This window comes from Notamacropus eugenii, chromosome 1, assembly GCF_028372415.1.
Source record: "Notamacropus eugenii isolate mMacEug1 chromosome 1, mMacEug1.pri_v2, whole genome shotgun sequence".
NCBI lineage: Eukaryota > Metazoa > Chordata > Mammalia > Diprotodontia > Macropodidae > Notamacropus > Notamacropus eugenii.
The window spans coordinates 251,910,243-251,936,319 of NC_092872.1; the positions used below are offsets into that span (position 1 = coordinate 251,910,243).

General features: G+C 36.8%; 1 protein-coding gene across 4 annotated transcripts in view; it reads right to left on the reverse strand.

Annotated features, from left to right (window-relative positions):
• GRID1 (glutamate ionotropic receptor delta type subunit 1) overlaps positions 1–26,077 on the reverse strand; it is a 1,146,328-nt gene that overhangs the window by 246,011 nt on the left and 874,240 nt on the right. For all 4 annotated transcript variants that reach the window (XM_072628547.1, XM_072628546.1, XM_072628545.1 and 1 more), the window contains one exon: positions 16,162–16,332. In XM_072628547.1, the coding sequence (XP_072484648.1) occupies positions 16,162–16,332 (171 nt within the window). The remainder of the gene's footprint in view (positions 1–16,161; positions 16,333–26,077) is intronic.

Below are 26,077 nucleotides of genomic sequence, written 5' to 3' on the forward strand. Positions count from 1 at the left end.
AACCTGGGAATGATTGTTGTCCAAAACCTTGACGTTGCCAACCCCACTACTGCTGATAGAGGGACAGGCAGACAGGCAGAGAGATAGATAGATGATATACCTTTGACTTAGATCCCAAAAGTGCTCACAGACTAGAGGGGCCCAGGGTGAGTACACAGAATGTCACAGAAGTGGCTACTATGGTTCAGAGTAAAATTTATGGCTCCAGACATTAAGGAAGGAGTTTTTCAAGGTACTGAGTTCTAATATCTTACTCCTTTATTATTTACTTAGACCTGAAAGCTCTAAATCCAGTCTTCATGATGCTGAGATCAAGGCAGTGAAATATATTCAGAAATGGGTAGGGATCCTTTTCCAAAGTTTTTAATATCCTCATATGCTTTAGGGCTTTGGTGATATATTTTGGAGATCTGTAGTGGGCAACTATGGAGTTGAAATAATGGAAAAATCAAAAGCCCCCAGTAGTGTCTACTCCAACCATGTGAGCACTCTAGATAAAAATGTAACTGCTTATAAGTTAAATAATTATGCAAAGATTCATGCAGCAAATATTAAATCAGTGGTATGTATAATAGGTGTTACAGGAATTCAGAGAATGGCTCAATCACTGAAAGCTGAGGCAGTTATTGTCATTAAAGAGATAGAGTTTGATTTTATAATAGATCCATTGAAAGACCTGGAGGTGTTCAGTCTGTCAAAGAGAAAGTCCTTTAGGATGGATGTAGTCATTGTTTTCAAAGGCTGGCATTTGGAAGAAGGATTCAACTTTGGCTTGGCTCCAGGAAACAGAACTACTAACAGAGGCTGAGAATGGAAGAGTGACAGATTTCAATTTGAAAAACTTCCTGATAAATAGAGTTTTCCAAAATGGCAACAGACACCCCCCCCCCCCCAAGATGTAGTGGGCTCCTCATTCTTGTAAATTTTCAATCAAAGACTGGAAGGGGACTTGGCATGAATTTTATAGATGTTAGATACTTGTTGAGGATCTTTCCAACTCTGAAAACAATTTTTGGAAACTAATTTCCATCAAAGACTATAAAGAAATAATAGATTTATAGCCAGCAATGATCTTGGAAGTCAGTAAGTTCAACAACATCATCTTATATAAGAGGAAACTGAGGCTGAGAAGTTAAATGACTTTCCCAAGGTTATGAACATTTAGCGTCTAAGATACAATTCCATGCTAGATCTTCCTGACTTCACAGTGAGTGATGTAACCATTATACCACATTAACACTTAGTAGGAGGCAGGAGTCAAGTTAAATGGTACTAAGTTCTTCTCAAGAAGCTTACACTCTACCAGGGAGAGAAAAGGTAAACAGAGACAGATCAATAGATGATAGATATGTTAGAGATATAAAGAAATCTATATTGATGTAGTTACCTATACCAGTGTTGATATCTATATCAAAATAGATTTATGTGTATATGCATATATATATATACACATAAAAATATATACATTTATGCACACTATATATATATATATATATGGATATACATAGATATACATATGTATACATATATATATATGGATATACATAGATATACATATGTATACTTATATAGAAAGCTTAAAACTACACTAAAATTTTTGGGACACCTTGTATATGTGTACACATACAATCACACTTACCCAAAAAGTATCTCTGTGTCCCCTATCACCAACAGCACGAATACTCTTTTTATACAGGATACCAGTGTTTGAAACCTTAGAGTTTGGAAACTGTGTCCTTAGGCGTAAAATATCAGGGAACCATAGAATATTAGATCTGGAAAAACCTCAAATGTCAAGGACCATAGCCATAAGAGTCATCAAACTGAGGTCTTAAGAAAGGAAGTAACTTGCCTATAGTCTCACCAACAGTAAGCTTCAGAGGCAGGATTTGAAAACATGTTCTCTTTGAACTGTTTCATAGCCTCGGAGGTTAGATTCTACTTCACCCCCTTGAAATGTATATATATATATATATATATGGGTAAATCAATTAATCTGGAATTTCAACTTTCTCATTGGCAAAATATGGATAGTAATACATGGAGCAGTTGCCCTGTGAGGTTGTTATTTGCACAGAACTTTACTAGAATGAAGAGTGTTGGAGAAATGTGAATTATTCCTATCTGGTCCCAGGGACTTGACCTCATGACAGGAAGTTAGACCTCTAACCATCTCCCAAAGTATCTTCTGTTTCTGAGTTCTTGTAAGCTTCATGATTACCTTTCTCTTTCCAGCATAAGGATTATTCTCTGTGATTGAAAGGATAAGGACAATGGGGATTGATTGATTCTACTTTTTCAAGCAGCAGATTTATTCCTTGTTCATCCCACTCCATTCAAAGCCTAAAGGGTGAGGCCCCTTTTGTAGTCCTCGTAATCTGAAGAAAGAGCAGTAACTTAAACTGGGCAAATGCCTTTGTGACACCCTTTTTACTGGAATATGCCATTCCTTTATATTTCTTCCGAGATGTGTGCCGTCACCTCTATATTTTGAACATGACCTTTCAGAATCTGAGCTCATTGGAAATCTCTCCATGAAGCTATAGCAGAGATACCCAGCCTTTTTTTTCTTCCTGCTCATTGTTCTCACTCCTAATTATGTTGAAATAATTTTGTTCCTCAGACTCTTCCATCCTTCTTAGGACAACTTCTATTTGCTTTATAAGAACCTAAGATGCTGAGTGTTTTGTTCTAAATGCCTTCAAATTCCCTCTCCTAAACTCTAGGGCATATATCTACCTATGACCAGCATTCCCTTTATACCTATATCTACGATTCCAAGGGAATCCAAGGGAAAAACAAATGTTGTCATTTCCCAAGATTCTACTTCACCAACTAGCTCTGGCAGGACCTGGTCTATGATTTTCTACTTTCAGCTACTTTTTTATAATCATTCCTGAAAATCACTCTTTGACTCTACTACACACCATGCTGTCATTGTCACATGGTCAGAGCCCAGCACAATGGTCATGGCAGGCAGAGCTTTTGAATTTCTTTATTTATTCATGTGAACACTTTGCATTCCTTGGACAGCTGATTTTTTTTTTTACATAATTCAGTATCTACTGTATGCAAGACATTGAGTTAGGCTAATAGAGCACAAAGTTAAAAAATACCAGGTTCCTGACCTCAAGAAGCTTAGACTGTAATAGGAGAATAAAGGCTGGGTAGATAGATAAACGGAAAGAAAGATGGATAAATAGGTAGCTGGAAAGGAAGGAAGGAAGGAAGGAAGGCAGGAAGAAAAAAAGGAAAGAACAAAGAAAAAAAAGAAAGACATTATGGAGATAGACAGATATATAGATATAGCTATATCAACATAGACTATGTTCATATATATATTGCATATATATGCAGTTATGCATATATATGTATATAAATATACACAGATACACAAATGTGCATGTGTATATACAAACTTACAACTATACTAAGACTTCAGGACACTTTGCATGTGTACACACACAATTCATATATCTGTTGCTACATATACATGTATAGACATACATGTATGTATGTATATACATATATGTTTATATACTGTATATGTACTTGAATACTATGATGAATAACTATAGAAGGATACAGTTAATGAAGTTAAATGCTTCCAAAATATAGACCAGCTACTCTGACAGTTCCTTGGCTTTGGACAAGGACAGTTTGGGAATTTGGTTTGCTTGACTATTCATATTTGTTATAAGTATTTTCTTTTTCTGTTACTTTTGGTGGCAGGGGACAATGGGATAAAAATAAAATTAATTCTTGTTAATTTTTAAAAATAAAATTCAATTAGAAAAGTTATTTGGAGACATTGATAGCTTCCAACTGGGTCAAGAGGTTTGGCTTCCTGGAATACATGGCATTTGAGCCCTCTCACAGGAGGATATGGCGTGTGTGCATTAGAGGAGCATCATGCAGGTAGAAAGCATGGTAAACAACAAGGTTTAGAGGTGAGAAAGCATGGAACAACCGTGAGAAATTATAAGTGGTGAAGAACATTAATTCAATGTTTAAGCAAATGAACAACTTCCTTTTATTTATACAGACACATACCTTCTCCCCCTTCCTTTTTATCATGTAAAGATATGAAAGGCCTGCACACAGATTCTATGTCATCACCTCAACTTTAGTGACAATGGAGTTCCCTCTGAACCCTCTTGGCATAGCATCTTCATGAAAAAGAAGTTAACCCCACAGCAGTAAGAGGCCCTCTCTTTATCCTATAACATGCATGTTGCCGACCTAGTCCACTTTCCTCTTGTTGCTTCAGATGGGCTGCCTTTGGCAAAGCCCCACATTAAGTTCACTCTGACTCATAAACTGACAACTTCTCATCACCCTGCTCTTTACAGCAATGACATTCAGGCAGTGGTTTTCCAAACCAAGTCAATAGTGGACTCCTAGGGGCCAGCCTCTTCTTTCATGTAATGGAATGTCCTGATTAATATTACAGAAGCTGAGATGTCGTGCAGGCTGCTCTTTGAGAGTGAAGATCATTACTAGGACATGGAGGTATTTTAAAGAAAGAGGCCAAGGCACCCCTGGGTGGGGACTTCTTCATCATCTGACTCACATGCCTGAAATAAAGGCAACTGTTCTTTAGTGGCAACAAAGGGGTGATATTTAAGCTTCAGGGCCTGGCCTAGACAAGGGAGCCTTTTAGCATGGCTTTCTCTAAATGAGTTCCTGAAAGGGACGCAGAGAGTGGTTCGTGTTGTGAACAGTAGTCAGCTTTTGCTCAGGTACCTGCCAGAGAAAAGGGCCTGCCCAACTGGGAAATGAAAGCCAACCTTCCTCCTATCCCCAGATTCATGTAACCTAAACCTGGAGTGAGGAAGGGATGTGTGTGTGTGTGTGTGTGTGTGTGTGTGTGTGTGTGTGTGCGTGTGTGTGTGTATGAGAGAGAGAGAGAGAGAGAGAGAGAGAGAGAGAGAGAGAGAGAGAGAGAGAGAGAGAGAACACTGTTAGGTTTCATGTATAATCTCTATATAGTGACACTAGAAAATATTAAATGATCTCCATTCCTATCAATAACTCAGGGTATAATGATTATTTTTCTGAAAAAAAAAATAGGGAATGGGGGAAGGGGAAGAGGAACTATAGCCTATCACAGAAGACAAATAATTAACTTTACAGATTATCTAGAAGCATAGCGTCAAAAGAACTTCCTGGCATCCCAATGCAAGGAGGTATTCCATAGTAGTCAATTCTGTCTCCCCTCAAAAATAGTTGTATTTGCCTTTTAATGCCTAGTGTAGCAACATGCAAAATGATATTTAGGTACTCTGACAGAAAACAGGTAGCTTTGAGTAATGCCTTACATACTCCTCAAAATTGACTTTGACCTTGGATCACATGGACTTGGATTTTTTTCTTTTTTCCTCTTAAAACACTGTTAATTTTCTGAGTAACTTCTAATTATTTTTCCAATTAATCAGATTTTAGAGGCGTAAATATTTTCTTTCCCCTCCTTCCAGTAGGTTCAATATCTTTATTTGATTTTTTGATTTTCAATTGAATTCATCAAAATAACATTTTTAGACCTTCTCCAAGAATTTCGAGGCATTACAATGGTATTATGATGTTCCCTTCAATGGTTTTTGCTCTCTGTGTAGTTATATGAGTTATCTTGTATATATTTGCCTGGACTATTTGGTTACTGAATCTGAACACTTTATTCTCATTGCCACGTATGAGCAATACAAATCGTTAGGGATTCTTGTGTCAGTGATGAGGGAGTTACTTCACCAGCATAATGAGCTTACAATGTGATGAGCTTATATCTTGGACTTTGTGTCTTCCTTTGGATACTGTGAATTTGCCAATGGTAACTTTCTTTGTGGATTAATTTTTTGGCTCAAATGCTAGGTTTAACAAAGGGAGGCATATTAGTGTTGGATTTTTTCTCATTTTAGAGAGATTTAGAAAGTAACAGAGCTAATCAGACCTCAGTCTTAGTGGTAGCAAGTAGAAGAGGAGTGAGACTCTCCAGATGCATAGCTTCCTTATTTAATACATCGATATCTATCTTGCGCCAGAGGTGACAGAGGGCCAAAGGTGTGGTTGTATGTATTTTCCACTACTAAATTTGGGAGAAGAGCTTTTAGAGACTTTAACTCATGGAAACAACGTGGCCAATGAATGGTTGCATTCCAGGGAACAGAAGAAGTCAAGGAATGAACCTTGCAGACAGGAGATGGGGCTTCCCTGAACTACACTAAGTTTCTGTAGAGTTCTATATCCCAATATAAAGGGAGCGGGAGGAAGAAGAAGGGTAGTACAATGGGAAAAAGGCTATGAAATTTAGTCTCAAAGTATTGGGAAATCCTTCTCTTTTCCCTGACTGCCTATGTGACATTATCCAAGTTATTTTATGTCTCTAAGTCTCAGGTTCCTCATTTGTAAAATAAGGAGGTTTAAATAAACAGCTTCTACTTTAATCTCAAAATGTGCTTTTAATTATTATACTGGAGAGTTATTTGCTGTATCCCACTAGAAAAAGAGGATAGGAAAAAATCACTGTAAAATCAGAGGCTGGGGTGCTTGAATATGAAATACAAAGCCACCAGATTTAAGAAATATTGGGAACAGCCACCTTGACCACTTGAAGGCTCCTCACAGTATTGAGACATCACTAATGCTCAATTCAGGATGTTAGTGGAAAATGAGAGAAAATTGGGATCCTTTTCCCTCCTAACAAATTAAACATCTATCTTATTTCTCTCTTGTACCTCAATTGGGAGATTAATGGTGAAGTATGTAGATAACAGCCATTTTTAGTCCACACTTATCCATACAATCAAGGGGGAGAGTCATAGAGGCTGATATTCCTCCATTAGAATGTTAATTCCTAATTAGAATTCCTCAAAGACAAGGAGTGTGGTTTTTGCCTATCTTTGTATGATCAACACATTATAATAGATGGCATGCTTAGTCACTGCTTGATGACTTCTTAATATGACTCAACTCATTATAGGATTTTTTTCTGTTTAGACATAAAGAAAAAAAAATAAGTATCTTCTCCCCCATCCCCCGCCAAAGTATTGTTGAAAAGCAAAGATGCTGCAAATGTCAATGAAGAAATTTCTAGGATGGGAGGAGTGTCCTGGAAAGGAAGGGTTGGAACTATGCATTGTTTTCATTGGTAGATTAATGCTTAAATTCATTCCAGTTTGATGATATTTCATGTTTTTCTTGATAAAATGAAGAATGTTTTTCTTGATAAAATGAAGAACCTAGATTACATCATCTCTAACATTCTATTTAATCTGAGTCTATTGCTATCCTGATGCAAGAATCTACACTTCAAATTATTAATATTAAGTATATCTGGATGAAACAAAATCTAGAATTGTAGAGTTAGTAAGGATTTAGAGACCATAGAATCCAATCTGGTTATTTTTCAGGTGGGGAAATTGAGGTCAAGAGAAATGAATTTGTTTTTAAGGTCACACAGAAAATGAATGAGAAAACCAAGCCTGGGACTCAGATCTTCTAAGTTAAGTATTCTTTCGACCTTATTCTTATCCAGTCAGTAGCAAATGGATAGAATTAAATCTCTACCCTGCTGAGAGAAACTTTGTTACAGAAGAAAGAACACTGATTCTGAAATAGAGGACCTGGGTTCAATCCTTACCTTTGATGAACAATACCTGTGTGAATAAAACCTTAAATAAATCACTTATCTTCCTTGGACCTTGGTTCCTTAATCCCACAATTATAAAATGTGGATGTTGGACTAGATGGGTTCTAAGAATTCCTTCTGACTCAGGATTTATAACATTATGATTCTATAACTTTTGAAGACAAGATCTACTGAAAGAAACAATAGGTGTTAGTTCTGAAAACTCATTCTAGCTGAGAACAGTCTCATTTAGAATCTATCTTCCTATTCCAGATGAAATGTGCTGCTCAGGATGGGGAGATCTTGCAATCTAGAATCAATTGGTGTTATTGTTGTTCAGTCATTTTCAGTCGTCTTACTCTTTGTGACCTCATTTGGGGTTTTCTTGGCACAGACACGAGTTATTTGCCATTTCCTTGTTTAACTCATTTTACAGAGGCCAACCACTAAATGACTTGTCAATGATTACACAACTAAATGTCTGAGACCAGATTTGAACTCAGGGAGATAAGCCTTCTTGACTCTAGACCCAGTACTCCATCCACACTACACTACCTAGCTACCCTACAGAACTGATAAGAGTCTAAAATAAAACAAACAAAAACCCTTTATTTTTCCATGATAGTATTAATCAAGCTAAATGTTATATCCAAAATAATGATACAGAAGCCAACAACCAAAAACTAAACTCAGACCAAAGTTGGGGCACATTTTGAAATAACATCAAAGCCAGGCAAGAGGTGAATGAATAGACTGCCTGGAAAGACAAGTCAATGCTCAGATGCAACTACTTGAAGAATTGCATTCCCAAACATGGAATCTATGTTAGGACAAAGTCACATGTGTCCTCAAAGAGCACACACTATACAGTGCCAAGAATGGAGCAGATGGAAGTTGAGGGTGGAATATAGTGGAGGCAACCCTGCTAACTTACCCCATCTGGTAAGCATGATGGGCATACATTAATGTAGTAATCTCTCCACAAATATCCTTACTCTAGACTCAAGAAAAATGGCTATTCTCATAATTTGGAAGGTGGTTTCATTCTTCTGTTTTACAGCACCTAAAAGGGAATGTATCCTCATTTCTATCTTAGGCTTTAAAGGTGAATGCAGTGTGCTAAGACTTCTAAATTCGATAGCTTGGACTTGGCTATAGCAGGTCACAATGATATTTAAAGAATTCATTCTCTTAAAAGCATACCACTAGATGCATAGAGGCACATTCAGTGACCAAGGGAACAAATGTAACTGGCAGTCAATAAACATATTGTAACTGAAGAAAATAAAGGTTCAAAAAATGTGGAGATGATATTTTTTTAAATATCTCAACCCTTTGGAGGGAACTGATGAGAAATGGTCTCATTGAGCCATTCAGAATTTTAAGATAGGCAAAAATAGTCATTACAAATCAAAACGTTCATTTTAAGATAATGATTCAGTGAATCCAATGAACTCACTGAAAGTCCAATCTTGATACTGACAAGATGAATCTGTTATGCCATGAATCATGAGATGATAGTACTATAGATTTTGAGTTAGGAAACAGTGGAAAAAAATCATTTAGCTCACCTTTAGCTCACCATTTGTCATGTTTGTCTTTGGCAACATCTGAAAATAATAGGGGAGTGTGTGTGATATGTCTGTAATTTCAAGTATAATTAAAGTGTTCCCAGAAAAGTCTACTTGATACCCACAAGTCTGTTGAGTGTTAGAAGATTCGAGTGGGATAAGAAGAAACTGTAACTATTCATTCTTACTATGGGGTGGGTCAAACAAGCTCAAAATTATCTCACCAAGAAAAAGAATGAGATTAAAAAACAACAATTACCAAAAAGGATGGGCATCTTCATTGTATGTGAGCAGATGCCATGCCTCACTGTCAAAGGAAACCATTCTTTGGGCACCTTTCTTCAAAAAGACTTTTTCCACTCTAGGTAGGAGTCTAATTGTTTTGATATGATAATGTTTAGTTGACTTAAATAAAAAGCCTGACCAAAACCCTAATAGAGTAAAATGGACTCCTCACAAGAGGCTCAGTAAAGGAAGGAGGATGATTTTGCAACCACACACACACACACACACACACACACGCACGCATGCACTTCCCTATTGCTTGTGATACTCCTTCAGTCTTCTAAACCAGATCAGATCACTGAAGAGCTTCATCACCGAAAGGATTTCCATTAATTCCATCAAGGCAAAATTAATAATCCATGACATACACGTCTTTTCTTGAGTGGGATACTCCAAACATATTATGTTCTTCTCAATAAATCTCACAGCTAGAGGCTAACATAAATTAATTTGCCTTCTATACTACACTTAGGAGGGAAAAAATAACATGGCAATAGCGTCTGAGGAAACTTGAAGGGGAATGGCATTTTAAATTGGATTAATCAGCAAACTGCTCAAGTGTATGCTCGTCAGTAGGCCCAGGTGCAGTGCAGGAGAGCAGAAGAACAGGTAGCTTTAAGGTCTTGTAAGATCTTGAGGAAGTGAGCAACACAGAGAGTCAGAACATTCTTTCAAGAGATCTAGAGAGATGACTAATCATTAGCACCACTCTGCTAATTGCTGTTCTCACCTAGGTAAATCAGGGCCAGGTAAGACGTATAATCATTGGAAAATGTGAAACGATTGCTGAAGCAAGCTTTGAAAAGCCATGCTTGGAGTCCATGGGTCAAACATGACACTAGCAATTCATTTGTATGAAAATAGTCAAGGAAACCACAATTAGAGATTCAAAATACAGAAGAGATGGAAACCCAGGGAAATATTTGAAAGCTTTGCTGGAATTGTACTTTGGGTTTTATTCTGTTTTCTAAAATCAATTACCATCTCTGGGGGTTTAGTACAAATATATGCCCCTCTCTGAGAAGGTTAAACACTATAATTTGTGGGAGTAATAGGGATGATGAAGAATTTTGAGAGAGGATTGAAGAAGAGAGGTTTAGATTTGGAAAACTCTTTCAATAGATCCTCACCAAAATTCTGCAAAATAGTATCATCATTCTATAGATATGTAACTGAAGTCCAGAGACTTTAAATGACTTTCACATGGTCCCACAGACCATGGTTGTTGATGGTTCAATTAAAATCCCATTTAATTAAACCCTGAAAACATTGTATACAGTAACAGCAATATTGTTTTAAGAACAACTTTGAGGAGATGTGTCATTTTGAATATTATAAATACAAAATTAACTACAAGGACCTATGAAGGAAAATGCTCTTTGCATCTGGAAAAAATTGATCAATAGAAGTATGTAAAGAATTTATGTGTGTATATATACATATACACACATATATCTATGTATACATATTTGTGTCTAATGGTTGTCATCTCTAGGGCATCGAGGAGGAAAGAAAAAGTGGGAGGGAAAGCGATGTATATGATAACTTTATTATATAGTTAAAAGGAACAGTAAGTTGTATATAATAGGCTTGCAGTTTCATTTATTTTATTCTACTCTGTTATGGAAATGCTTTTTTTCATAAATAAAAATTAAAAATTCCCCTGATCAATATTTTGTCCACCATATCATATTCTTCTCTATCCCACTCTCCTTCATTGGGAATCATGGAATACTTGGAAAAATCAGTCTAACAAGTGCCTGAAAAAGCAATGGTGAGATACCCTGTTTGTTTTAGCAGGCTACAGTAGATTTGTAACAATGGTGTGTGCACAAGGAATGCTACAAAAGATAATACTAAGCGGATGCTTGGTCAGGAAAAAGGGCTTAAAATGTGGGAGTAAGAAGACAATTCAAATTGAGGGGCTCAGAAGGTATTCAAAGTTTGCTCTACCTCTAACAATCTATGAAGATATATTAACGTACAAGATGAGAAAACTAGGAACTGGAAATTCATATTCTTGCTTTGCCTGATTACAGAGGACATATCCAGGAAGTCTTGGAATTGGCAAAAATTCTCTGCCAAGTCAATAAATTGTTGTGTCTGGGCAATAATGTTGAGGTCACTTGTCTGTGTGTTCTTCAGAGCTCCCAACAAGAGCCTGATCTTGGAATAAGAAACATTGGCCTGAAAGTCAATGAATTCTGCTATTCAGACACCACTGTTTCCACACTGATGACACTGATTGGCAAAGTAGAGAACTGAGCCAAGAAGGTCAGCACATTCAAATGAATGCAATTTAAAGGCCTGCTACAGAGTTTGCAGTGTTGAATATAGTTCAGCAAAACAATAAACAAGTATGACATTTTAAAATATTTCCCCCTTATGCATTCGTTTACTGCCAAACACATCAAGAGAACCTTCTTTACTGTTTGAGAAAAATCACAGTATCCTAAGGGAAGCTCAGAGGTCATCTGCTCCAACCCTTGTCCAGAGCATAAATCTCTTGCATAATGTTCTTGAAAAGTATTCACCCAGATTTCCCTTGATTACCTTGAATCCCTTCCTTGCTCCAATAATATTCCTAAAGAGCTCTCATTGTTACAAAGTTGTTTTGTCCCCTTAAGTCGAACAAAAATGTGTATCCTTATAACTTCTACCCACAGGTCATAGGGCAAAATTAAACTAGTCTAATACATCTCCTACCTGATCAACTTTAAATACTTAATAACACCAATCATGCTCCCCCTTGTCTCTGTTTCTTTTTCAGATAAAGCCTCCCTAGATACTTCATTTGATACTTTTATGGCATGGTTTCCAAGTTCCTTATCATTTTTGTTCTTTCTTTTCTAATACAAGTTTGACAATACTTCTCCTAAAGTGTGAGGTATAGAATTGTTGGGCAAACTGTTAGAAGAATGCTCTGACCTAGGCAGAATGTGGCACCCCATCCTCCATCAAGACACACATTTTCTCACCAGTTCTGTGTACCTCACCCAAATGCCAGTTGTGAGAACTGTTCAAACTGATTTTTATCAACTTATATCTAGAATCATTCTATGATGTGCTACAGTTGGTTGAACAAGCACTTCTTGGTGTCTATTATTTTTACTGCCAAAGGGTGGGTCTATCATTTTATGAAGAGATATAGTATCTGCCTGTCATCTGACATTCTTTATTGTCATTGTTAATTCTCTTCTCTCCCCATGTGTAAAGGGAAGCTATTGGACCTGGAGGCAGGAAGATCTTCATTAAAATTCCCTCTCCACAAAGGCACAACCATAATGTAATGAATATAGAGCCAGCCTCTGAGTCAAGAAGATTTGGATTAAAGTCCCATCTTTGAAATAAACTGTCTGTAGAACCCTAGGCCAATCACTTATTCACTCAGGGTTGTAGAAGACAATCTTCTATGAGAAGTGGAAATATGCATTGATAGAAGGAGTTTCCCCACTGGTAGTTCTCTAAACCAAAGAGGTCACAAGTTCAATCCCTTACCAAAAAATCTCTAGGGTGTTTAGCAGTGCAATTTGGGGCAAGTAATTTAACCTGAGTCCTGGCTACTTTGTTGGGAAAAAATAAAGACAATGTTATTTACAACCCCTATCTCATAGGGTTGCCTTAAAACTCTAGCTCAATAATATATACAAAGATCCTTGCAAAACTTGAAGTGCTATATAAATCGTAGCTATATTACCATCTTTGTTGGAGCATTTTGACCAAGTTGGATTTTCAAAGGACAAATCTGGTATTTTAGAATTTATCAGACTGTGGGGACAGTGTTCAGAAATGCAATTAGAGGAATTCTCTAATGGTGATTGCTCATGGTTTTCAATTTTACAAGTACAACAAGAGAAAATGAGCTTTTTGCTCTTAATTCCATTCTGAATGGATAAATTAATTTGGAGGAAAAGGTTGACATCATAGATCCTGCCTTAAGGCCACTCACAATAGCATGGTTTAGCATGTTCCTGAGTGATGTGATGTCCTCATGGGGGTCACTTGAGGACTGCATTATGAGTGTTCTGGGAATGGAGGCTAGAATGCCCTTGGAGACTATTAGCTTATAACCTTATGAATATGAAGCTAATAGAAAATAGTAGGGCTAACCTTCGGACTCAGGTCCTCTGGCTCTAAGTCCAAACTCTTATCTAGTACCCCATAAGAAAACCAAGCTTCTTATAACAAAACCAATGTCCTTATAATTGTTAACTCCTCACCATAAGATGCAGAGTGAGTTTTTCATTTTATCCTTTCAGTGGATGTTTACATAAAGACATCTTGGAAGGAAGGAAGGAAGGAAGGAAGGAAGGAAGGAAGGAAGGAAGGAAGGAAGGAAGGAAGGACACAAATACAGCAAAGGTCATTGGTGTTTTGACTGTCCTTAATTCTTCCATTGTATTGGTAATATGGTATAAATCATGAAATGTAGAATTCTTGTACCGCCCCCTTCCTTACTTATGTCATAATTAATAACTGCTATCTTTTTAACTATATCCATGATCCACCATCAGCCCTACAATGTCATAGTTAACAGATGACATCATTTGATCATAGTGACCTGGAAGAGCCCTCAGAAATCAAATAACATATTTCACAGATGAAGAAAGAGCCAAAGGAAGCTAATTTCTCCTGAATCTCATTGGTTCTTCCTTCTCTGCCTGATCACACAATGATTTACCACCTGTCCTTGATTTAATAAAATCTTTTCTCTGACCTTCTTTTCCACAATCTCTTTCTTTTAATGAACTTGACAATTATCCCACTTCATTTTATTCTCTTCTCTCACCCTTCCAGTCCTGGAATCATGTTCACAACCACTTTGCCATTGCTCCTGAATTGAAGTGTATCAATCTACTTATCCCTACTAACCATCTGTGTTATTTCTAACTCAAAGGGTCTACCAAGTTTGCCAGTTCCCTTTGTGTACTTTCTCCCCCAGATAGAATGTAAGAATAGGGACTGTCTTATTTTGTATTTGCATCCTCAGAACTCAGCATAATGGATAACACAAGAATGCCTTTTCATTCATTCATTCATTCATTCATTCATTCATTCATTCATTCATTCACTCAAGGTCAAACAGGTGAAAAGCACTGAAAGTTGAACTGAATCTACGTTCCTAGATTCTGTGCTGTTTTCTAATTGTTAAAACAGTTAGAAGTTAATTGAATGCCCCACTTCACCCCTGGAAAAACACACACACACATATATACAAACCCCTTAGAACCTGTCAATAGAGAAAGCACGACCAGGGAAACTAAGAGGCCACCTCTCTATCGTAAAAAAGCATTAGGAAAATCACTTTCTATCTACTTAACTAAAAGTCTGTCTCTCTCTATCTCTCTTTGTCTCTTCGTTTCTCTTTCTCTCTGTCTCTCTCTCCATTTGTCAGATGAATTAAATCTGTTAGTAGAGCCCCAATTGACCAGAACCCTTAATTGTATGGCATACTAGTGTCTGAAATGTCTTGAGTGCTTAAACTGTTCAAATAGCAATGCCAATTCCACTTGGATCAGGTTCAAAGTACTGACCTCAACTTGTAAGCTTATATTCTCAAGTATATTCTCCCCATACTTTTCTCTCCTCTATAGTTTGTGACTTCTCCAGTCTTAGTAAATAACCTTTGTGAGTTTCCCCATGTGCCCTAAAAATAATTCCCCAAAGGCTACCATTTTTCTTTACCAAGTCTGCCTCTCAATTGACAAATGCGCAACCCATCTCTCAGTTCAAACTTAATACAATTCCCACTTGTGAAGAGCTACCAGTGTATCTACAACTTGGATGGCTTCTATATTACTATACCTCTATATCATAACTAAGTATCAAATGAGAAACTGAATGGAGAAAAGCATGTTATATTTAAATAAATACTGGTGGGCTTGCATTCTCTCATCTTCTAATGACTGGCAGAATTGTCTGCTAATGTTTTATGTATTGGCAGTGTCATATCTGGGGACCCATAAACATATCAGCCAATTGCCCCTGCTCCTTGGAGGCTTACATTAATCTTCTTTATGGCTCTAACAATCAACTTACTAACACTGTAGAAGCCAAAATACCCTTCTCTGGCTATGTGTGGTCTTTTCCTGTTGGAATGCAAGTTCCTTGAGGGTCGAAATTATTTTTGCTTTTAGTCTTCCTATTTGCAGCACTTAGTATCAAGTACTTGGGACACAGTAGTTACTCAATAAATTCTTTTTGATTCATCAAAAAGCATTTACAATTTTAGTCAGTAAAATATTTCAAATAAATTGGTAAGTAATGGTAAACTAAAGCATCATGTGCTAGTAATGTAAAATTTTCTGAAGGAGGGATCTGTGATCTCATATTCATGGCGAATTCTATAGATTCCTGCAGAATACAACCAGTCTCTGTTTCATAGAATGGTAGCTAATTCCTGGGGGAGTGCCTGAAGCATATAGAGGGTAAGGGGATTATCCTGGTTTACAAGCTAGGAAGGGTCAGAAGAGAGTTAAGAATCCATGTCTTGTTCTTGGTCTTCCAAACCTTGCAATCTACCTGTTGTGCTATGATGCCATTTGGATTGAAATATATGTACGGTCTTTAGGATATTCACATCAGATCATCCTTGCATCTGAGTTTTCCCCATATTTATCAAGGATTACTGCATGAGTATTTTCCTGGGGAAAAAGACATGACTGAGAGCCAGTCACTGACCTGCAACATTTGGAGATAGCCTTCCTGAGGATCACAAAGCAATGAGGAGATGCGATGGTTGTTCCTTGTGCACTTCTGGTTATCCTTTGCCGATGGGAAGATCTGCCGGACCACAGTCATTCTTCCCAGTGCACTGTGCACAAGCTCCAGTATTTCGGGGTCACTGATTTCCTGGAAAAGAAATCTGATTGTCATCTCAGCATTTGTTCTCAAATGAAAGTTATTCAGTTTGACCTATGGGGGTCTACTGGGTTGCATGACATCACTCAGCACATACTTCACAAATTGTTTCCCCCTCCCTTTCAACACCATGCCACCCCACAGGATAGAGCTTGTTGGGGGAGGAAATTTGGATAAAGTTCTCATTTTCATAACATAAGGAATTAATGTGAATTGACAAAAATAAAAATGATTCCCTAAATGGTAATAACATAAGGATATGAAAAGGCAGGTCCTGAGGGAAGAAACCTAGACCATCTCTGGCCATATAAAAAAAAAAATCCCAAATCTCTTATAATTAGATAAATACAAATTAGTGCAATTCTGAAGCTCCACATGACATCAGTTGAGCTGACAAAGAAGAAAAAGGACAGTGGCAAATATTGGAGAAGTTACATTTGAAACAAACATGCCAATGCATTGTAGGTGGACCTGCAATTGTAAAACACACACACACACATACACACTTTCCTCAAAACGTTGATTTTTATTTTTTTTAAATTAATTAATGTATTTGTTTTCAATTTTCAGCAATCACTTACATAAGCTTTTCTCACCCTCCCTCCCCAGATGGCACGCAATCTTATATGGGCTCTACACATATATTCTTATTTAACACATTTTCATATTAGTCATGTTGCACAGAAGAATTAAAATAAATAGGAAAAACAATGAGTAAAACTAAATAAAACCAAATATAAGAAAAGAGAAAATAGTCTGCTTCATTCTGCATTCCAACTCCATAGTTCTTTCTCTGGATGCGGATGGCATTCTGAAGCATGAATCCTTTGAAAATATATTAGGTCCTTACCCTGCTGTGGAGGACTAAGTCAATCAAAAACAGTCCTTGCATTCTGTGGCTCTGCTCACTTCACTCAGCATCAGTTCACATAAGTCTATCCAGGTATTTCTCAAGTCTGCCTTTTGAACATTTCTTACAGCACAATAGTATTCCATTAAATTAATGTACTACAACTTGCTCAGTTATTCCATGATTGATGGGCATTCCCTTGATTTCTAGTTATTGGTCACCACAAAAAGGGCTGCTACAATATTTTTACAACATGTGGGTCCTTTTCCCCATTTTTATGATCTTTTTGGGATACATCCCTAGAAGTGATATTGATGGGTGAAAGGGTATGTACATTTTTATAGCCCTTTTGGCATAGTTCCAAATTGCTCTCCAGAATGGTGGATCAGCTCACAACTCCTCTAACAATGAATTAGTGTTCAAACTCTCCCACATCTTCTCCAACATTTATCATTTTCCTGTTTTGTTATGTTAGGCAATATGATAGGTGTGATGTGATATCTCAGAGTTGTTTTGATTTGCATCTCTAATCAATAGTGATTTAGAGAATTTTTTCATATGACTACAAAAACCAGAATAAAGTCCACTTTCTTCCACTGAAAACTGCCTGCTTATATCTTTTGACCATTTATCAATCGGGGAATGACTTGTATTCTTGTAAATTAAACACAGTTCTCTATATATTTTAGAAATGAGGTCTTTATCACAGACACTAGTTGCAAAAATTCTTTCCCAGTTTCCTGCTTTCCTCCTAACTTTGGTTGCACTGTCTTTGTGCAAAAACTTTTCTATTTAATGTAATCAAAATTATCCATCTTGAATTTCATAATGTTCTCTATCTCCAGTTTGGTCATAAATTTCTCCATTTTTCCATAAATATGACAAATAAACTAATCCTTGCTCCTCTAATTTTCTAGAGTATCAGCTGTTATACCTAAATTGTGTACCCATTTGGACTTTATTCTGGTATATGGTATCAGGTGTTTGTCTATGCCCAGTTTCTGCCACACTATTTTCCAGTTTTCTTAGCAGTTTTTGTCAAACAGTGAGTAATTATCCCAGAATCTGGAGTCCCTGGATTTAATCAAACAGTAGAGAGCTGTAGTCATTGACTATATGTCATATGGACCCAACCTATTCCACTGGTCTGTCCCTCTATTTCTTAGCCAGTACCAAGTGGTTTTGATGATTACTGCTTTATAATACAATTTAAAATCTGGTATGACTGGACCACCTTCCTTAACATTCCTTTTCATTAATTCCCTTGATATTCTGGAAATTTTTTTTTGTTTTTCCAGATGAATTTTGATAGTATTTTTTTCTAGATCTATCCAATATTTTTGGTAGTTTGATTGGTATGGCACTGAATAAGTAAATTAATTTAGAAAGAACTGTCATTTTTATTTTATTAGCTCAGCCTACCAACAAGCAACTGATGTTTTTCCAATTATTTAGATCTGACTTTATCTGTGTGAAAAGTGTTTTGTAATTGTGTTCCTATAGTCCCTGGTTTTCTTTTGGCAGGTAGACTTTCAAATATTTTATAGGGTCCACAGTAAATTGAAAGGGGATTTCTCTTTCTATCTCTTGTTGTTGGACTTTGTTAGTAATATATAGAAATGCAGATAGTTAAGGTGGGTTAATTTTGTATCTTGCTACTTTGTCAATGTTGTTTATTATTTCATGTAGTTTTTTATTTGATTCTCTAGGATTCTCCAAGTATATCATCATATATCTGCAAAGAGTGATATAACTTAGTTTCTTCTTTGCCTGTTTCAATTCCTTCAATTTCTTTTTTCTTCTCTTACTGCTAAAGCTAACATTTCTAGTACTATATTGAGTAACACTGGTGATAATGGAAATCCTTGTCTCATCCCTAATCTTATTGGAAATGTATCTGGCTTATCCCCATTATGCTTGCTGATGATTTTAGGAAGATAATACTTATTATTTAAGGAAGTCTCCATTTATTCCTATATTCACCAGTGTTTTCAATAGGAACGGATATTGTATTTTGTCGAAAGCTTTTTCTGCATCTATTGAGATAATAATATGGTTTCTGTTAGTTTGGTTGTTGACATGACGATCAATTATGCTGATAGTTTTCCTAATATTGAACCAGCCCTGCATTCCTGGTATAAATCCCAGCTGATCAAAGTGTATTATTCTCTTGAAAAATTTACTGTAATCTTTTTGCTGATATCTTATTTAAAGTTTTTGCAACTACATTCATTAGGGAAATTGGTCTGTAATTTTCTTTCTCTGTTTTGGCTCTTTCTGGTTTAGGTATAAGCACTATATTTATATCATAAAAAGAATTCTGTAGGACTCCTTTTTCACCAATTTTCCCAAATAGTCTATATAGTATTGGAATTAACTGTTCTTTGAATGTTTGATAGAATTCAATTGTAAATCCATCCGGCCATGGAAATTTTTTTCTCAGGGAGTTCATTGATGGCTTGTTCAATTTAGTTTTCTGAGAAGGAATTATTTAAGTATTTTAATTCCTCTTCTGTTAATCTAGGCAACTTATACTTTTTCTTAAAATTTGTTTATTTATTTTTAGTTTTTAACATTCATTTCCACAAGATTTTGAGTTCCAAATTTTCTCCCCATCTCTCCCCTCCACCCACCCCAAAACACTGTGCATTCTGACTATCCCTGCCCCCAATATGCCTTCCCATCTATCATGTCCCTCCCTTCCATCTCTCCTCTATTTTCTTGTAGGGCAAGATAGATTTCCATACCCCATTACCTTTATTTCTTATTTCCCAGTTGCACGTAAAAACAATTTTCAACACTGATTTTTTAAAACTGTGAATTCCAACTTTTATCCCTTCTTCCCTTCTCACTCATCCCCAGTGAGAAGGTAAGCAATTCAATATAGGTTTTACATATGTAGTTATGCAAAAGACTTCCATAAAAGTCATGTTGTGAAAGACTAACTATATTTCCCTCCATCCTCTCCTGCCTCCCATTTATTCTATTCTCTCTTTTGACCTTGTCCCTCCCCAAAAGTGTTTACTTCTAATCACCCCCTTCTCCCATTTGCTCTCCCTTCTATCAGCCCCCCACACCCCACTTATTCCCTTCTCCCCTACTTTTCTGTAGTGTATCATACCAAATTCAGTGTGCATGTTATCCCTTCTTAAGACAAATGTGATGAGAGTAAAATTTACTTTTTTCCTCTCACCTCCCCTCTGTTCCCCTCCATTAAGAAAGCTTTTTCTTGCCTCTTTTATGAGAGATAATTTGCCCCATTCTAATTCTCCCTTTCTCCTCCCAATATATTGCTCTCTCACCTCTTAATTTTATTTTTTTAGATATAATCTCTTCCTATTCAACTCACCCTGTGCCCTCTGCCTATATGTATATAATCCCTCCAACTACCCAAATACTGAAAGAGGTCTCAGGAGTTGCAAATATTATCCTTCCATGAAGGAATGTAAACAGTTCAACTTTAGTAAGTCCTTATGCTTTCTTTCTTGTTTTATGCTTCTCTTAATTCTTGTGTTTGAAAGTCAATTTTTCTATTTAGCTCTGGTCTTTTCATCAAGAATGCTTGAAAGTCCTCTATTTCCTTGAATGACCATTTTTTCCCCTGAGGTATATTCAGTTTTGCTGGGTAGATGATTCTTGCTTTTAATCCTAGCTCCTTTGACTTCTGGAATATCATATCCCAAGCCCTTCAATCCCTTAATGTAGAAGCTGCTAGATCTTGTGTTATCCTGATCGTCTTTCCACAATATTTGAATTGTTTCTTTCTGGCTGCTTGCAATATTTTCTCCTTGGTCTAGGAACTCTGAAATTTGGCTATAATATTCCTAGAAGTTTTCCTTTGGGGATCTCTTTCAGGAGGCAATCAGTGGATTCTTTCAATATTTATTTTACCATCTGACTCTAGGAAATGAGAGCAGCTTTCCTTGATAATTTCTTGAAAAATGATGTCTATGCTCTTTTTTTGATTATGACTTTAAGGTAGTCCCATATTGTTTAAATTGTCTCTTCTGGATCTATTTTCCAGGTCAGCTGTTTTTCCAATGAGATATTTCACATTGTATTTTTTCATTCCTTTGGTTTTGTTTTATAATTTCTTGATTTTTCACAAGGTCATTAACTTCAATCTTCTCCATTCTAATCTTTCAGGAATTATTTTCTTCAGTGAGCTTTTGAATCTCCTTTTCCATCTGGCCAATTCAGCTTTTTAGGGAATTCTTCTCCTCATTGGCTTTTTGGATCTCTTTTGCCATTTGGATTAGTCTATTTTTTAAGTGTTATTTTCTTCAGAATTTTTGAGGTCTCCTTTAGCAAGCAGTGGACTCATTTTTTCATGACTTTCTTGCATCATTCTCATTTGTCTTCCCAATTTTTGCTCTACTTCTCTTACTTGATTTTCAAAATTCTTTCTGAGTTCTTTCAGAGCCTGAGATCAATTCATATTTTTCTTGGAGGTTTTGGATGAAGGAGCTTTGACTTTTTTTTTCTTCTGTTTGCATGCTTTGGTCTTCCTTATCACCAAAGTAGGATTCCATAGTCTGATTTTTTTTCTGTTTTTTGCTCATTTCCCCAGCTATTTACTTGACTTTTGAGCTCTTTATCAAGATAGTTCTCTGCTTCCAGTGGGGGTGGAGGGTGTCCTGTCAGCCACTATATCCTCCCACAATCTCAGCAATTTATATTTTTGTAAATATTCATCCATTTCACTAATAATGTCAAATCTGTGGGCATACAGTTGAGCAAAACAATTTCTAATTATTGTTATAATTTCCTCTCCTTTGGAGGTAAATTCATTCTTTTCATTTTTGATACTGGTAATTTGGTTTTCTAGTTTCTCTTTTTTCAGTCTCATTGACCAAAGGTATATCAATTTTATTTGTTTTCATGAAACCAGCTCTTAGTTTTATATATTAGTTCAATAGTTTTCTTAATTTAAATTTTATTGATATGTCTTTTCGCTTTCAATATTTCTAATTTAGTATTTAACTGGGGATTCTCAATTTGCTCTTTTTCTAGCTTTATCAGTTGCATGCCCAATTCACTGATCTCCTCTTTCTCTATTTTATTCATGTAAGCATTCAGAGATATAAAACTTCCCCTAAGAACTGCCTTTGCTGCCTTCCTTAAGTTTTGGTAAGTTGTCTCATTATTGTCATTCTCTTGAATGAAGTTATTGATTGTTTCTATGCTTTGCTGTTTGACCCACTCATTCTTTAGGATTAGATTATTTAGTTTCCAATTAATTTTTGGTCTATCTTTCCAGGGCCCTTTATTACATATAATTTTATTGCATCATGATCTGAAAAGAATGTATTGGCTATTTCTGCCTTTCTGCACTGGATTGTGGGGTTTTATGCCTGATGCACTGTTAATTTTGTGTATGTTCTTGCACCACTGAGAAAAAGTTATGTTCCTTTCCATTCCCATTCAGTTTTCTCCAGAGGTCTATTATATCTACCGTTTTCAGAATTCTATTCAACTCCTTAACTTCTTTCTTGTTTATTTTGATTTATCAAGTTCAGAGAAGGGGAAGTTGAGGGCCCCCACAAGTATAGGTTTTCTTTACATTCCTGTTATTCCCTTAATTTCTCCTCTAAGAATCTGGATGCTATACCACTTGGTGCATAAATGTTTAGTAATGACATTATTTCATTGTTTGTGGTGCCTTTTAGCAGATATAGTTTCCTTCTTTATCTGTTTTGATTAGATCTATTTTTGCTTTTGCTTTGTCTGAGATTAGGATTGCTATGCCTGCTTTTTTTACTTCAGCTGAAGCATAATACATTCTATTCCAGCCTTTTATATTTAATCTGTGTGTGTCTCCCTGTTTCAAATGTATTACTTGCGAACAACATATTGTAGGATTACAGTTTTTAATCCAGTCCCCCTCTGGTTTTTGAGAGGGTTCATCCCATTCACATTCACAGTTATGATTACTATCTGTATCTTTCTCTGTATCCTATTTCCCTCCCCCACCCCCCATTTGGGGTTTTATTTCTCTCTTCTCCCTTTCCCTCTTCATAATGCTTTACTTTTGGCCACCATCTCCCTAAGTGTTCCCTCTCTTCTATCATCCCCCCTCCTTTTTCTTTCCCTTTTTCCCTTACTGCTTCTTCCCTTCCTTCACACCACCCATCCCTTTTCTTTCCCCTTTCCTCTCTTACTGCCTGTAGTGCAAGTTAGATTTCTATACTTAACTGAGAATGTTATCCTCTCCTTGAAACAAATCTGATGAGAGTAAAGCTCAAACAATGCTTATCCCCCTCCCTCTTTCCCTCTGCTATAATATATCCCTGTGCCTCTTCATGTGATATAATATGCCTTTTTTCTGCCTCCTCCTTTCTTCTTCTCCTTCTGCTACCTTAATTAGGTTTTTTAATCATCATATTAGCTAATTTATTCCCATGCCCTCTGTCTAAATATGTCCCTTTTAAATGACATAATAAATATAAAGTTCTCAAGATTAACAAGTATCATTGTCCCATATAGGGACGGAAACAGTTTGCCCATATTGAATAAAAAGTTTTTCCGCCATTTCTCTTTTTATGCCTCTTTCAAGTCTTTTATTTGAAGATCAAATTTTCTATTGAGCTCCCACCTTTTTATCAGGAAAGTTGGGAAATCCCTTAGTTCTTTAAATGTCTATCTCCTTGACTAAAAGATTACATTGAATTTTGCTGGGTAGTAGATGTTGTAGTCCAAGTTCCTTTGCCTTCTGGGATATCATATTCCATTACCTCTGATCTTTTAATGTAGAAGCTGCGAGGTCCTGTGTGATCTTGACTGTAGTTCCTTGATAGCATTTTTTTTCTAGCTGCTTATAGTATTTTCTTCTTGAACTGTAAACAATATTCCTTGGTGTTTTCAACTTGGTATCTCATTCAGGAGGTGATCAGTGGATTCTTTTGATGATTATTTTGCCCTCTGGATCTAGATCCTCAAGGCAGCTTTCCTGAATGATTTCTTAGAAGATACTGTCTAGGCACTTTAATTCATCATGGCTTTCTGATAGACCAATGATTCTTAGATTTTCTGTTCTGGATCTGTTTTCCAGGTCAGTTGTTTTTCCAATGGAATATTTTAAATTTTCTTCTATTTTTTAATTTTTTAGATTTTGTATAAGTGATTCTTGATGCCTCATAGAGTCATTAATTTCTATTTGCCCAATTCTAATTTTAAATGAATTGTTTTCCTCAGTTCACTTTTATACCTCCTTTTTAAAGAGTTATTTTCTCCAGTTAGGTTTTGTATCTTCTTATTCATTTGGTCAATTTTACTTTTCAAGGAACTAAATTTATTCTTAAAATCATTGGTTATTTTTCCTTCTACCTCTTTAATTGGATTTTTAAAATCCTTCTTGAGCTCTTCCAAGACTTCTCTTTGTTATTGAGACCAGTTCATATTACCTTTTGAGGTTTCAGATGTGAATACATTGTCAATGCTGTCCTCTTCTGAATGTATATTTTGTTCTTGCCTGTCCCAATAACATTCTACGGTCTTTGGTTTTCTCATTTATTTCTTTCTCATTGTGATTGCCTTTTTCCTGACTTTTAAAATGGATCTATGCTTCCATGGCTCTTTCCCATGTTTCTTGTGCTGGGAGACAGGATCCTGTGGGCTTTGGGTTCTGTGGCCTCTGGTTCTTTCAACTACAAGCTATATAACGCTGCCAGTTATCTGGTGTTGAGCTGTCTGATGTGTGCCAAGGCGGGGTACAGGTGAAGACTGAGCTTCTCTGGGGTTATGACTCATGGTATGAGGTTTGGGGGAGGGGTAATCTGGCTGCTAGAGGTCTCCTCCTCCCCAAAGGCTGCACTGATCCCATCTGTGCAGGTTTCCAACCAATTTCCCCTGGCTATGCTAAGATACACCTAGGGTCCTGGCATTGGTGCTTATTGACTCTATGCTATTTGGGCTCAGGATCTCCTGCTAGTCACCTCAGGAGGGGCTTGCTGAGATGCTTTGGGTCCTGCATTGATCCATTCCAGGTCCAGCACTGATCCACTTCAACCATAGCAAGAAGGACTCTTCTTGGTGGTTTCCCTAGCCTCCCAAGCTAAAAGACTGCTTACCCCTTCTGCTGGCCCCACTATTCTAGAATTTTTTCCTGTGACAATATTCTCTGGGTTTTTCAAGGTCAATCACAGAGGGTGAGAGCATTTACAGTTTACTCCATCATCTTGGCTCTTGGAAGTTCAAGTAGGTGATTTTCAAACATTTAGTCTGTGGACTGATAGTCTCAGGAGTAGCTGCGGAAACTGTCATGGGCCTAGTGCTTCTCTCTTACCCAGTTCTGCTGGACTCCCATCCTGTGCTGAGAGGTTTGAGAATCCCAGCTGCTGTTGGAGATTAAGGCTGCTTGGGGCACTCCTGCTCCACTATGATTGGGTCTGCACTGATGCCTCTGTGAATTCTGGACTCCCCCAGTCCTGTGTAGTAGATCCTTCCCGTAGATCTTTTGGGCTGTCCTGGACTGGGTATCTGCCACACTGTCTCCCAGTAGATTTTGTCACTCTAAAATTCATTCAGATTCACTTCTTAGAGGTATTTGAGGGAATTTGTGGATGAGCACAGGTGGGTCTTTGCTTTCACTTGACCATCTTGGCTCCACCCCCTAAACACTGATTTTTAGAAGCAGGTAGGTGGTGGAATGTATACGGCACCTGGAGTTAAGAAGACCTGAGTTCAAATCTGGATTCAGAAACTGACTAGCATTGAAATCTGTCTACTTCAGTTTCTTCCTTTGCAAAATCAGGAGAATAATAGCAGAATAATGGCACATCCCACTCAAGGCTATTGTGAGGATCAAATGAAATAATGCTTATAAAGTGCTTATCACAGTACTTGTTGCACAGGAAGTACTATATGAATGTTGCTTTGTGATTATTA